The sequence below is a fragment of the Pelodiscus sinensis genome, chromosome 17 (genome assembly GCF_052426305.1).
Source record: "Pelodiscus sinensis isolate ZL-2025 chromosome 17, ASM5242630v1, whole genome shotgun sequence".
Lineage (NCBI taxonomy): Eukaryota > Metazoa > Chordata > Testudines > Trionychidae > Pelodiscus > Pelodiscus sinensis.
In genome coordinates, this window is record NC_143068.1 from 29,549,508 (window position 1) to 29,565,326 (window position 15,819).

At 47.9% G+C, this 15,819-nt stretch overlaps 1 protein-coding gene across 1 annotated transcript in view; it reads right to left on the minus strand.

Moving 5' to 3' along the window:
• Positions 1-1,038: 1,038 nt before the first annotated feature.
• Positions 1,039-15,819, minus strand: part of CHRNA4 (cholinergic receptor nicotinic alpha 4 subunit) — a 50,059-nt gene continuing 35,278 nt past the window's right edge. Inside the window, exons 5-6 of the mRNA XM_075901039.2 lie at positions 8,844-10,224; positions 1,039-1,593 (exon numbers count right to left, since the gene is read on the minus strand). Coding sequence (XP_075757154.1) covers positions 1,468-1,593; positions 8,844-10,224 — 1,507 coding nt within the window. The 3' untranslated portion in view covers positions 1,039-1,467. The remainder of the gene's footprint in view (positions 1,594-8,843; positions 10,225-15,819) is intronic.

A 15,819-nucleotide genomic window follows, 5' to 3' on the forward strand; every position in this document is an offset into this window, starting at 1 on the left:
GTAGGCCACGGGGGGGGGGGGGGGCGGCGGAGGGGCTACTGCAGCCCAGTTGCAGCCCCCTGGTACTACCTCCCCCACAGACAGCCTTCACCTTCCCAATCCTGCCCTCACTTCTGCACCCCCAGCCCCTGCCCTGAACACCCTTCCTTCCCTCCCCCACCCTAAGCCCTTCCCCCACACCAAATCCTGTGCCCTGAGCCCCCCCGTCTCCTGCCCTCACTCCTGCACCCCTACCCTCAGCCACCCACTCCCTGCCGTGACTCCCCCACACAGAGCCCCCAGCCCCAGCTCTGACTCCTGCGCCCCAGCCTTTGCCCTGAGCCCCCCTCCCCAATCACTTGCCCTGAGCCCCATCATTTAAATAAAACCTTGTACAGCTTCCGTTTAATTTCCAGGCTTCGGTACAATTGTGTCCCTTCCATAACATTGTGTCCCTTTTCAAACGCGGGTGGGTCAGGAGGGGCCAGCGGTGATGAGTGTTTGCGAGGGCCCGACGTCTCAGTTGGGGCAGCCCAGATGGCTTTTGAGAATTTAGTCCATCATGCCAATTGGCCACTCTGTACAACTGCCCCTCCCCCTCCTTCCATCCTAAAAGCATTGCTGCGCTCCTGCCAAGCCTTCCACGCTTTGTGCCAGACACCGAGGCCGGCCTGGAGGCCTCCTGCCGGAGCCGAAATCTGTGATCTAGCAGATTTCCGTTAAGACAAGCAAACTGAGCCAAAGGCTAATGTGAATGGATCGACACATGCTTTGAGCCAAAGTCCAAGGTCCTTGCTTGGCTTAGATGCATCCTTACTCAAGCCAAACTCTTATTCCCACAGTTTTGCACGAGTAAAGACTTCTGTACTTGGCCCGTACTCTCTGATAGGGATGCGGCTGCGCTGGGACTTTGGTCAGGATAACTCAGAAGGGGCTGAGCTGCAAAATAATGAGGTCACTCTTTGTGGTCTGGCTTTCTGTGTCAGTGGCAAGCCATCCTTCCCCCTCCCCCTCTCCCACCGCCGGACACACAGACAGTCTCTTGCACAGGAATCCAAATTTGAAACTTTATTTATTAAACGGCTCTTACAGGGGGACACAGTCCTGAACTATGCCATCTTGACAGCGCGGCCCTAACACACGGAAACCCCTCGAGGCTAATGGATCTAATCTGCCCAGGATGGGTGTGTCAATAATGCCTCTCTTAGCGCTGCCTTAGTGACCACGCGTTTGGACACTGTAGTGTACGTGTCAATGAATGCCGCCATGCGAAGTACAAATGTGAATAACAGCATCCCCTTAAAACAGATATAGAAGATGGCAAATGATGTAACCTTGGATGGCATTCCCCCAGCGCTCTGACCAAGTCATGCGCAGATACCCAGTAAATTATTCATCAAGACTGTCTCCATCTCCCTCCTCCCGTCTCCTTCCAGGAGGACTAAAATCCATGGAATGGGATGCACTCTGTTCTTTCCGCTGCTATTCTTAGATCATTCCTGCCAGCCAAGGGGGGAGGAAGAGACCAACGGTTCCCAGTAAGCAGACTATGATGAACATCCACAGGAAGATTCTGTCGATGACCATTGCGACGTACTTCCAGTCTTCCTTCACCTGGGAACACAAAGAGGCAAGAGAGGTTGCTAGGGTTCTTCTGGGGAGAGGACAATGTCTCCCTTTTACCTAGTCAGGGACAGCTTCTGGTTTACATTCAAGCACCATGTGCAATGGCAGTACATTCAGGAACTGATAGCAGAGACCTGGGGTTGCCTGTTCAATGGCTTCATTACCACTTGAGTGGCTCGTTCACAGGGTCAGGGGTCTGCTAATAGCTCTGGCAGGTTCTCACACTTTTAAGTTTGCTAGATCATCTGCAGAGGAAGCAGAGCCACAGAAGAGGGCTAGGAAGAGGAGGGCGGACATTAGGATCCTGTGTTGCTCCAGATTTTCAGGTGCCCTACGCAGCTGCTTACTCTGCATATGGATGATACGGGTAAAGACTGGTGAAGGGATTCCTGAATTTACTTATGCGGGTTGGAAGTAAAGGAAGCCACTCAAGTGTCAACACATCAGTCATGTCAGCTGAGCAAGGATCTGTCTTCACCATTTTAGTGGCATCAGAAATGTCATTCTAGTTACCATCTATCACAGGCATTCTCAAACTTTTGTACTGGGGACCCCTTTCACATAGCAAGCCTTTCGGTGTGACGCCCCCTTATAAATATATAAAGTGTTTTAAATGTAACCACGTTATACATGCTGGATGCAAAGCAGGGTTTGGGGTGGAGGCTGACAGCGCATGACCTGCCGCATGTAATAACCTCATGCCTCCCTGAGCCTGCAGCTTTGGCACCTGAGATCTAACACAGTGTTATGCCCTGGCATGCAAACACACCCCTGCTACAAACACAATGGAGTCACTACGGTAAACTATGTCGCGCCTCTTTTCTTTCTACATCAGTCAGGGGCTCGCGACAGAATGTTCGCTTGTGATGAATCCTGAAGTTTGCAGCTAAATCATGAGCTGAAGGAAAGTTTACGTTCTGTGTGTAATCCACAGCGATGTTTGTAGAGCTGGTAGCATTATGCATTTCCAATGAGTTACCTGCATTTAGCTCTCGTTTTGGCTCACACATCCTTTGCGAACATTCAGCTGTGTTTGTAAATAATGCATGTTCACTGAATGACTTATGCACACAAATTTCAGTCGATGGTGCACTTGTAAACTGTTCACATCTTGGATTATTTGCTATTCATATGCCTTGCTTTCATGGCCCATGTCATGCAGTATTACTTCTGCTTCCTGAAGGGATAACCAGCTCTTTGCATAGGAGAATAACAAATGGTGAGTAATGAGTAAGAAACAACACACGTCCCCTATATTATTCTTTGTGCAAAAAGTCATGAAACTTCAGGAATTAATAAACAGTCTTACCAACTGTGCAGCAGTCACTTGAGTAGGTCCAGACAATGGTTCATTTCACCCCCTTGTTAACACCAGACGGATTTCACACTAACAGGTTCATGACTCACTTTGTGTCCTCTTTGTCCAGTTCAAATTTGTGTCATTTTCAGGGCTGTCCTTACTCATACGCAAAACATGCAGCAGTGTGGGGCACCATAAAATGTGGGGCATGAAATGTCGTGGTGTCTTATGCAGCCACATGCTGCCTGTGGGTCCCAGCAGCCCCCAGTCCTATCCCCCCCCCCCCAAACAGGCTCAGTTTCTGGCTGCCACCCCTGGAGGCTCCAGAAACTCCTAGCCCCATCCCCCAACTCAGCACTAATCCAGCAGCCGCCAGCCCGTTTCCCTGGCTGCCCCCTCAGGACTCAGTACCCAGCCCCCACTCACCAAACAGCGGTGAGCAGAGCTTGTGGGGCTGGAGGACCCAGACAGAGCAGGGGCAGCCATCAGTGGGCGGCTGGAAAGAAGCGGCGCATTCCCATTAAAGATGCTGCTTCTTTCTGGCTAGCAGAGCACCTCCCTCCTGGCCCTGCTCCAGCATTGCCAACTCTCCTGGCCTGGACAGACGAGACACCATTGCAGTAAGTGGCACCCAGTCCAGAAGAGTTGGCAACCCCTTTTCCCCCAGCTTCAGCGCCCCCCCTCCACCTTTGAGTGGGCTACATAGGGATGGCCCTGACAATTCTGCAATGAAATCATGGCATGTTCTAACCTGAGTCATTGGAGAGCAGCTAGAGGTTCACCATTGAGTGAGCCATCCACTCCTACAACAAAACACACCACCTCGACTTGTATCACTGCTGCCAGCACGTGTCTAGATCTCAGATGCCTTCAAGGGAGTAAAAACTGTGCATGGAATCTGACCAGATATATTAATTCCCCTGGAGTCCCACTGCATTGATATTAAGGAGTCGGTGAATTAACACCCTTGGGCAATTAAAATCATGGGCCAGTGTCTCTGCTGGAATCAATTCAAAGGGGGGAAAACAAGCTATTTAAATTTCATGAGACTGTATGATCTGAGCCCAATCCGTACATATATGGGCTGGTTTTAACCCCAGCCCACACTAGGGCCAGTTGACAGAATGGAACAGCAAGAAGAGATGATTACTGACAGGAGAGGGGGGCCTCTGGAGCTATATAACTTTCCTGCTCCTGCATGTGGCCGGTAGCGCTACCAGACAAGCACAAAATACACTTGCGAGTTCTGCCCGCAGCTGTGGGAAGTCTGTTTACAATGATATACTAGTGATATGTAAAAGGATGCAGAAATAAAGGAGACTGAACACGACAGTGGAGTTGGGTGCACATTGTTGCTCAGAGGCGTGGTGGCAACTAACTATACCCCTCGTCAGTGGGTGTCAACACACCAGTAGCTATCTCCGTCCCCCCCCCCCCCGCCGCCGCACCCCATAACTGCAGCAGATTTTCTGGGCCCCTGGGCAGGGTGATGGGGGGCCCAGCTCTGTGCTTCCGGAAGGGGCGGGGCCTCAGCTGGAAGGGGCGGGGTTGTGGTTGACTGCCCTCAGTGCTGCCCAAAACATGCCGTGCTGCAGCCTCCCACCTCAAGGAGCCCTCAAAGCTGCCTGTAGCGCACTGCCCGGTGCTCTGGCAATTTAAAGGACCCAGGGCTCTGGCCACTGTTGCTGCCACAGTAATGGCAGAGTAGCTGAGAGCCCCAGGCCCTTTTGAATCACTGGGGTGTGGGGCAGTTGCCTCCTTTGTCCCTCCCCCACCATGGCAGGCCTGCACATTGGCCATTAAACAGGCCCAGTTGGGGCTCAGTTCTGCCAGCTATCCTGATTCAGCCAAACCTCTTAAGTATGGGAGCTGTCTCCTTCCCTTTCTTGGCAGGAGTCATGTGATTTAAGTTAAACCGGTGCTTAAATGCTCTGTTGGTCTGGGGCCAAACTGCTCAGCACTTTGCACGACCGAGCACTTAATGGCCATCTGATGGCTCTTTCATGCTCAGAATCACTTTCAAATCCAGAATTGAGTGAGTAAGTCCTGACCTGGCTACTAGTGGAATCCAGGGCAAAATGCCCCGAGTGTGGGAGGAGGACGATAATTCACAGAGGATAATAAAGACTCTGAATTTCATTCCCTCCCCTCTGCTCATCGGTTGTCCATGAGCAAATCACAAGAGCCTCTGATTTATTCTTCATTTGCTGAGAGCCAATGTGGGCCGGTGGATTGGATTGTGACGCTCACAGTTTGATACACAACATGTACTGTGTGGGAGCACTAAATGAGTTCTGGGGAATTGTTTCTGTTTCCCAATTTGATGGCATAGGTATGTAACCAACACAGCACAGATTTGGAATGTCACCCTCCAATGCACCATTGGAAAATCACTTTCAGCAAATATTCCAGCATCCAAAGTAAAAATCGGCTGGTTACATTTGTGCTAGTAAAGCTTTAGGAGCTTGATTGGTTCCAGGAAAGGAATGATGAAGGGGCTGTAAGCCATCTAATTGACATTTGCTGCTCAGTCCGATTGTATCTTCACTGCCTCGTCAGCTCTTCTCAGAAATGGATTGGCATTGAGTGTCAATCAATTGGTATTCAGCACCACAGACAGCGCACAAGGGGAAAGGAGGAGAGGAGATGAGAAAAGAGTAGGAAGAAATGGAAATGAGAGGTTTCTGACTGCGCTCTAGTCTTTCCCTCTGCCTGAAACTCTGGTTCGGCCTGCCCTCCCCGCAGCAATTCTCATGCCGTGCAATCTGAAGAGGCACCACAAGCCACTTGCATACAGATGTCAATACTTGGCATGCAAGTGTGGGTCTGCCTAGACAATGAGGCTCGCTCAAGGCTGCATGGAATCCTTGCACGAAAGGGCTGTGAAAATGCTGTAGGGACAAGAACTACTGGAGACCTTAATGGGCAAACTAGTCCACATGATGAATACACATTTGAAAAAAAAATAAGAGTTTCTGTGGACAATGTAAACTGGATTCAGCTAGATACCTGATCAGCAGCATGCAAGTGTCCCTATTGACTGTAGTGGGAATACTCGTACTCACAGTTAGTCAATGAGTTTAATTACCTTGCCGGATCATTGCTTTTATGAACAGAAGATGCAAAATGTGTTGAATCCATTTCTGCTGATAAATTATTTGCACATTTCCAACAGAACATTCGGCTATTAACTCAGCTGTGTTGAATAAAGCAACCGATCATTTCAAAGGACTCTTCAGCCAATGGAAAGGCCCAATGGTCTGAACATGGTGGTTCTTTGTTTTGCCATTTTCATTTTACTATAATGCCAAGGATGATTTTCCTGTCACAGTATAATGCTGCCTTCCAGGACACTTCAAACATTTGTTCCGGAAACAAGAATGCTAAACAATAGGCAGAGAGCAAACAATGCAGGCTGCCAGCAGTGCATCATTCTGGAATTCTAATTACTGGTAAAACCGTCATTTGTTCAGAGGAAATAGTGTCTTTCTCCAGCATAAATGAATATGATTGTGTTAACATGCGTGGCGGTGTTTCCAGACCATGTTGTTAATGCCAGGTGGTAATGAAAAGGCAACCTGGTTGTTCTAGCTCAGGTCTGACATACAGCTTGTCTTGCTCATCACAGGCAGTGAGAAATCTCTGGTGGCATTTCTATTCTATACTAGAGGAATTCAATTTTCAGTCATTTCCCTAAGTGTGACTGTGTGCCTGGATTTGTATGCAGACATTTTTGTAACATCTTTCTGCTTTCTGCTGCTTTCTGCTTTCCCATTTTTCTTTTTGATTCAAGCACTTCATGAAATGAACAATTTACTTTTAAGGTAGAAATATGCCCCTTGTGGCAATGGTACTAAAGAAGTAACAGGAGCTTTAAGAGAAACTCTTTCTCCTCTGCACTGATGTGCAGGTCTCTAAATATACTAAAGCAGAAGCAGCAAAAGGGCAGTGGCTCTGAAGCTGAAGTTTCATAACACAGGCCATAGTGGGTCAGAACAGTGGTCCATCTAACACAGTGTCTTCTCTTATGACAGTGGCCAGTAGCAGATGCTCCAAAGGAAACAGGGTGATTTGAAGTGATCTATCCCCTGTTGTCCAGTCCCAGTTTCTGGCAGTCACAGGTTTAGGGGCACCAGAGCACGGGGTTGTTAATAGTCACGGATGGACCGTATCTAATTCTTTTTGAACCCAGTTATACTTTTGACCCTCACAACATCTCAGGGTCAGTTTAAGGCAGAGACTTTAAGGACTGCAGCCCGGGGTCTGGGGCTGAGAGGGGACTTGCAAAAATAAATTCATGAACCAGCGGTCATTCGCCCATCGAGTGCATTTGACTGGTTGATCCTGGAGTCTCTGCCGGTCAATTGCGATCTTCAGGCCGCTACAAGTCCAGCAGTGCAGCAGGGCTCCAGCAGGCCATGGCTCCATGCCACGCCTAGAAGCAGTCGGTTGCTGGCGCGTCTCTGCAGCCCCAGGCAAGAAGAGGACAGGTGGCTCTGTGCACTGCCCCTGCCCCAGCACCATCCCTGCAGCTCCCATTGGCCAGGAAATGCCCAATCAGAGCTGCAGAGACATGCCAACAGCTGCCCACTTCTGGGAGCAGCACGGGGCCACTGCATGCAAGTAGCCTGCCTCAGCTCTGCTGCACCCTGGCCAGAGCCTGCACTTTGCACCACTTTTGACACCCCACCTCCCTCCCCCGGGTCAGAGTCTCCACAAAATCAAGTAGCCCCGGGCCCCAGAATTGATCTGGCCCCGCATCCTTTGGCAATAAATTCCACAGGTAACTGTATTTTGTGAGCTTGTTTTTAATCTGCCACTAATTTATTTCACCAGGTGTCCTCTTAGATCTTGGTATTAAAGGAAGGCCTAAATATCACATCCCTATTCCCTTTCTCCACACCAGTCATGATTTTATAACTCTCTTCGCAAATCTCCACTTACAGTGCTCACCGCCTCTTGGGAGGCATTTTAACAACCCACAAGACCACAGTTCAGAGCTCCGCCGAGCTCAGTCTGGTATGATTTGCTTTCACCAAGTGTTCCGATCCTTTGCTGCATCATTATAAAACCATGTCCAGATCTCTTATTTATAGGCAAGGGAAGGGCTAACTCTGAGCTGCAGTAGGTGAAGCTTATAAACAACGGTGATTTGAACAAGACCTGGTGCCAGAGATCAGCACAGTGTCGTGCTAAGCACAGCCAACTTCTGAGAGCTCCGAGATGGCTGCTGAGGTGAAAAGAGCAATGACAGATGCAGTTCTTGACAACAAGCTACAATCTTCCCCTATATGGATAGATCACGAAATAGGCAGCAGCAAAGGAACCGACAGTCATGCTGGGCCTCAGGGCAAGTGGGGGGAGGGTCTGACTCCACGCTCCCAGAAGGGGCGGGGCCTCAGGTGAAAGAGGCAGGACCTGATGTGGAAGGGGCAGGGCCAAGGGCAGCTGGCCCTCAGTACCACCCAGACCATGGCGCTGTCCCATCACAGTCCTCAGTACTGCCTGGGGTGCACCACACAGTGCCCCCACCTCCCCAGGCATCCCCAAGAGCCGGTGTTCCAGTGGTGATTTAAAGGGCTTGGAGCCCTCAGCCCCTGTAAATCATAAGGCTCCAGGGATGTCGTCCCCTTTTGCCCCCTACCCCCAGTTGGCAGGCCTGGGTAACAGCCACATGGCAGCACTGCTAACCTGAGCCCCAGCCTTGCAAGAAACCAAGGGTCCCCCAATGCTCATTGACTGGATCCCAGCCAAGGGTATGCCTAAAACCAGTTGGGATGCTTCCACATTTGAAAAATATTCCATAAAAATGGGGATACTTAACAGGGGCCGGACCATTTGACCTGCTTTTCCGCCAGCTCTAGTAACAACCATTACGTGAGTTGTCTCACTCCGGGTCAGCAATCACCACGGGGGGCAGGCAGCCAATTGTACTTACTGAGAAATCTGCATCTTCTGCTCTCAAATGGTCTGCAATGTAGTGGACCCCCTCCACGGCCAGCTTCAAGGCAGGGGACATCAGCAAAACGTGTTGCTCTTTGGCGCTGAGAGCTTTGGTTCCTTGCTCTGAAGAGCTGGTGGCTTCATTCTTTTTGCACTTGCATTTGCACTGGGAGGCTTTGCTTTGGGGTGGCTTTTCGTTTAGGTGGCCCCGCTGAGATGCTGGAGAGCCAGCGGTCTGGCCGTTGGTCTGGGAGAACTCCTCTTGCAGGTAGCAGTACTGGATACTCCTGGATCTGCAGCGGATGCTCCCATCCTCTCCTTTACTGGGGCTGTACATCTGCTGAACGCTTACTGACCTGCCCTTGGAGATGGGCATGGACTGGGTGTCGCTCAGAGGATGGCAGGGGGGCTGAAGGGAGGAGCAGCTAGCCTGTACCGGCTCTTGATGTAGCACAGAATACTGGAGAGATGGTGACTTTCCGACAGCCTGGGGCTTGGCTTGCTCCCCAAGATGGGCACAGAAGGAAGAGGTCGGTGACACTTCTTTGCTCTGAGGGCTGTTTGAAGAGGAGGTAGTAAACTTGGGCTCCACTTCGGTCTCTGACCAAAGCTGTGGCGAGGAGGCTATTTTGTGCATGGACTCAATGAGCTTCTTGCAATTGTCCTTCACCACTGAGGGCCGTTGCATGAAGAGGAGGCGCGGGACAATGTCGAGAAAGATCCGCCTCACCCAGTCGGGCATGGTGTGGGTGCGGGGGGAGCGATGGTGCACGTTGAGCACAAAGACGGTGATGATGATGGACAAGGTGACAAATATCATGGTGAAGAGCAGATACTCCCCTATCAGGGGGATGACCAAGGAGGTGGAAGGGATGATTTCCGTAATGAGCAGCAGGAACACGGTCAGTGACAGCAGCACTGAGATACAAAGAGTGATCTTCTCCCCACACTCTGAAGGCAGGTAGAAGACTAAGACAGTCAGGAAGGAGATTAGGAGGCATGGAATGATCAGATTAATTGTGTAGAACAAGGGCAGCCTCCGGATAATGAAGAAGTAGGTGATATCAGGGTAGATCTCTGCACAGCACTCGTATTTCTTGATGTTGTAATTGCCCACAGCATTGATGATAACCCATTCGCCACTCTCCCAGTAGTCCAGCTGGTCCACATGGTTGTGCATGCTCACTAAGTCTATCTTGGCCTTGTCATAGGTCCAGGAGCCAAACTTCATGGTGCAGTTTTGCTGGTCAAATGGGAAGAAGGTGACATCAATGCTACAGGAGCTTTTGTAGATCGCAGGAGGCATCCACTTGATTCTTCCATCATAAAAAAGGTGAGCTTTGGTCAGGTGGGTGACTGCAAAGTCCCCATCTGCACTAAGGGGAAAATAAGATACAGAGGAAATTAGAACCCATCACTTTAAAATCCTAACAAAATACGGCTCACACATTCAGAATTTCTTGGATGATGCCAGTGCCCCAACTTTTGCCAAATGTGCGATGGGATATTCAGTGAGCTCCAAGTCCCCTTTTTGTGCATTGGCACATACAAGAGCTAGAACGGTGCATGAAATTCAGGTAAGTGGAAGATAGCCAGTGAGCAATGAAACCTATTGTCTACACAAATGTTTGAGTTGCAGGAGCCAGCGGAGGCAGGTAACTATCAGGCCTCACCTTATTCAAATCAAACCCTTCTGTTCAGAACTGACCAGTGCTTTTGCTTTACATTTCATCCAAGAAAGAATCCTTCCAGCAGCCAAATGCCCCCAAACTCAGCAGTGGCATTGGCTCAGATCTGACACGGAACTGGACCTACTTTTTAGTCAGTAACAGCGCCACCTGCTGTGCAGAGATTTTCCTTGATGCTCTGCCATCTGACCACTGACCTGGGTTGACCTTATAGGTAGCTCATAAATCTTACAGGGCTGGTGGCATCCTGCCATCAGGTGGCATAGCTGGAGACAATGCAAAATGGGAGTAATTGTGAAGATTGCTCTATGGAAACCTAGGCTAGGTTTACACTATATTTTTTTTTTTTTCAGAAAAAGCTACACAAATTGTGGAGTGCAATTTGCATAGCTTTTTCCAATTGCTTGTCCGGAAGAGGCTTTTCTGCCATTTGGCCTCGTCTAGACAGAGACAAATAGTGGAAAAGCCTCCTCTTTCAGAAGATCCCTTCTTCCTCATAGAACGCGGTATACAGGGCTCTCCGAAAGAGCGTGTTTGCTCTTCTGCAAAAAAAAGGTGGAAGAGCAAACGCGTTCCTTGGACACAGCTGAAGTTTTCCGGGATACCCGGAAACCCCCCGCAGTGCAGACATACCCCTAGAGAGAATAGCCAATTAATAATAGAAACCAAATTTTTAATTCCCCAATCACTGAGTTCTACACATAGTCTACAACTTCCCTCACTTAGCTAACATTGACACCTCTAGGTTTCACCTTCAGGCAGCTGCAATAAAGAATTATTCAGTACACTATTGTTATGTGGCAATTACTGGGTTTTTCCAGGACTCCAGTTTCCTTATTCATCAAGCCTGAAAGCAAGCAATAAGTGTCTCCAGGCAACAATGGGAAATCCATAGCTACTATGAAATGAAGTTAACGTATGTAAATTGCTTTAAACTATAAATGTTTTTTCATGACATGGTAACTGGGGAAATGTCCCCATCTAGATTTGGCATACATTGCAATATGGCTGCATTTCTGGTTTAGTGTGTTTTGCTCAGCCTCGAGTTCCCTATGGAGCATAGCTGACCCAACAGAATAACAACTGGAGACAGGTCAGAGCTGAACAATTCAGAACTGGCTCCCGATCCAAAATCCCACCATGTCTGTGGTTGTTTGGACTTCAGAAGTTGGTCTGGGACCATCTCTAGTAACAACGCAACAAGGTTAGTGATGAGCTAATCAAAGCTATTTTAGTCATAAGACACGTAGGGCTGGACATGACCATAAGAGGTCTTTTAGACCATCCTGGCAGGTGTTTGTCCAGCCTGTTCTTAAAAATCTCCAATGACAGGGATTCCACATCCCCTGTTGGAATCTATTCTAGTACTTCACTATTCTTAGTGTTAAAAGGTTTTTCCCAATATCCAACTCAGTCTTCCTTCTTGCAGGCTCAGCCAATTGCTTCTTGTCCTACCATCAGTGGATATGGACAACTGATCCTTGTCCTTTTTACATGTTTGAAGACAGCTATCAGATCTTCCACCAGCCTTCTCTTCTCTTGGTGAAACAGACACAATTATTTCTACCTTTCCTCATATGTCATGTGTTCTAACCTCTTCTAATTTGTGTTGCTCTCCTCTGGATACGCTCTAATGTAACTACAGTAGACTTCCGATAATCCAGAACCTATGGGACCTAGGTGGTGCCGGATTATCAGATATGCCGGACTATCAGGAGGTACTATAAGCTGGATATATATACTGTCTACATTATATACTGTATATAAAGTGTTCTTAACCCTTTTTATTTGACATACTGTATACAGTATACTGTAATGTTTTAGTTTTTTTAAGCCTTTTTTACCCTTTTTGCTCAGTTCAGCTGCTGCCGCTGTTACCTTGTGACTCATTTTTTGCTGTAGCTCACTCACTAGGCTCTTGCCATTTTGATGCCGGACTATCAGGAATGCCGGACTATTGGATGCCGGACTATTGGAGTTTTACTGGATTTCTATCACACCTAAGTCCACATATGCAGGAGTGACATTTTAGCGGAGGTGCTTGCAGAATTAGTTGGATGTAAGCTGAACTTGCATCGAGCTCACACTGTACTATAGACCAGGCCTAAGAAAGTGGAGGGCACTCACTTTGAAGTGGACTGGGATCTATTCACACTTACTCATCATGGTTTTACATGCAAGAGACCAGAGGTTTAACTGTGCTACACTGGACTGCACTGCAACAGAGAACAGAGTTAAGCTGAGATGCGAAAGGAAGGGGAATGTGAGGGTTAATCCTAATATTGCCCCAACATCCTTCTGACACACACACACACACACACACACACACACACACACACACACACACACACACACAGAGGAATATTTGTTTTTCAAGTATAGGTGCAGTTTTCAAGCATAATCATGCTGGGATTCAAGTGCACAATCACCCTCTAAAGAGGCACATGCATCGTAATTGTACATTCAGATAAGTTGCACAATTCGGTTCATGTTTTGCCTCTGGGATTCTGGCCCCCTTCTGAGCCTCGATTTGTCTAAATGCATGCAGGCCTTTGAGCCTACAAATTAGAACACCTGCAAAATGACACCATCAATTTTGTAGAGTGCTTTTGCCAATTTAGCCCCTCGCATTTCACTGAAGGACAACGTTGCTAAAAGTAATCCCACCCGGTCCTCCACCCCCACCCACCCAATCAAGCCGAACGTTAGGAGGTTTTTGGAGGTCAGAGTAATGCTTGGCATTAAGTGCCTGCTATGCTAATTGGGGGCTTTTAATGAGCATATTCCTTTTGGATGTGGCCACAGACTGCAGAGATTGGCAGCCTAAATGCTTAATTCATGTTCCTCAAGTCATTGATTTAATAAAGAAATTGACTGTTGTTGCCTCTGCTGATGTTGCCTGCAGACAAACAACTACTGGGGTGGGACAGGATTGTACTGGGCCACCAAACTCAAGTTCCAAGTGCTGCCTGCTCCATTGTACATCCCTCCTCCCCTTCACCACTTCCCCAATACGTCGAGTATAACCCTGGTCATTCTTGCCCTGAGCCAGTTCCCGGTGGTTCCATCTCCAACCCCAAATCTCCAGCAGCTCGGTCAGGAAGCTTCTCCGCCTCACCTTTCACAGCCCTCCACCCATATTAACTCAAAAAGACCTGGCTGTTTCACTGAAGATACGTCTTGGCTCATGACAGAGCTCCATTCAGTGGCCTCAAAGCAGTTAATTAGCAAAGGCAGAGTCAGCAAACGGAAGCATTACCTTGTTCTTATATCCCCAGGCACTCAGTCTATAAGGATGGCTGGCTTGAAATGATCTCTTTGTGATTGAACCCATCAAACAGCACAACCTGACTGTGAGGTGGGGAAACACTGTTCCTATATGGCCAACATGGAAACAGAGGCCCAGAAAGGTTTCTGACACTGAGTCACAAAGTCCCCAGGGAACCTTTCTGATGTTAAGGTACAACCCAATATGAGTGATGATGGCAAAATCTTGCCTGGGTCCCGAAGGCTACATCTACACTGCAGCGCTATTTCGGGATACTCCGATATCCCGAAATAGCTATCCCGCATCCTCACAGCAAGCCTGGTATTTCAGGCTCACTATTCCGATGTCCTGGTAAAGCTCATTCTATGAGGAGAAAGGGAAGTTTTGGAATAGCACTTTATTTCAAAATTCAGCACTGTGTAGACTGTGCAGAATGACTAAATAAGCCATTCAACATTTGCGTAGCTCAAATTGTGTATCTGATTTCGAGTTACAATGCAGTGTAGACACATCCCAAGGAGATCTGTGGCACAGCTGAAATAGAAAGCTGATCTCCCAATCCCAGCCCTGGGTATGACATAGCTTTCCCCAAACAGGGAGGCTGTGTCTACACTGCACCCCTTTTCCGGAAAAGGGATGCAGATTAGACACATCGGAATAGCAAAATCCGCGGGGGATTTAAATACCCTCCGCGGAATTTGCATTTACATGGCTGCCGCTTTTTTCCGGCTTGGGGATAAGCCGGAGAAAAGCGCCAGTCTAGACGTGATTCTCCGGAAAATAAACCCTTTTCCAGAGGATCTTTTATTCCTACTTTCAAGGGTTTATTTTCCGGAGAATCACGTCTAGACTGGCGCTTTTCTCCGGCTTATCCCCAAGCCGGAAAAAAGCGGCAGCCATGTAAATGCAAATGCCGTGGGGGATATTTAAATCCCCCGCGGATTTGCCTATTCCAACGTGCTACATTAGCATCCCTTTTCCGGAAGGGATGCCAGTGTAGACGTAGCCGGAGAGTCAAAATATTAAGTCAAAACTGGCTTTTGATGGAAAAATGGAGTTTGACTAATTTTTATTCCAAAAAGTATAGGTTCCACAAAACATTTTGACTTTTGCTGAAAATACACCCAGCCATTGATTTTTTTTTTTTTTTTTTTTTTGGCCAGCCCCCCTAAAATGTTCAGTATTTGGCCGAAAACTAAGTGTTTGGGGTTTGTTTGAAATGTTTCAGGGTTTTTTCTTTTTTACACAAAATGAATATTTTCTGTACCATTCTATCTTCAGTTCAATGCGTCTCAAAAGTGTTATGAAACCATGCAAAGCTACTATTGCATTTTAGTCTCCTCTGACTGAAAAATGTAATGCTGATATTCAAAGACAGGAACCCTGCCCTTTTCTGGGGCATTTTTATTCCAGTTTCTTGGTGCGCACAAATCTTTCTGCCTGATTTTATCTTCCTGTAAAACCAGACTGAGCAGAGAAACATTCACTGTGTGTGACACTTCAATACACACTACTGTTGTTGTCCTTTAAACTTTGAGAAGAAAGTGGAATTTCATTCAGCATTTAATGAGATCTCTGAGGCATGAGTAAATCATTCATTAATGGAACAGTCTGCTTATAATTGGACTCACATCACGGGCCAGTGATGAAGATAATAACTTCCCCTCCCATGTATAGCATCATTCAACTGGCTTGGTACATAAAACAGAGGCCTGTCACCTTTGATTTGCAATATCAGGTATTGGGCCTGGTCTATACTGGAAGATAGAAAAATCAATGCAAGATATACAGCTCCAGCTATGTGAAGTGCTTAGCTGGAGTTGATGTATCCTGCATCAATTTTCTGAGGCAGCCCCATAGTGAAAGGTCAGTGGGAGAAACTCTCCTATTGACTTCCCTAACTCCTGGCAGCTGCAAGGAGTTCTGGGATTGATGGGGGCACCTACAGTGTTCAATTTAGCGGGTCCTTTCCAGGAAAGCACAAAGATTGACCTCTGGATCACTGATCTTCCCAG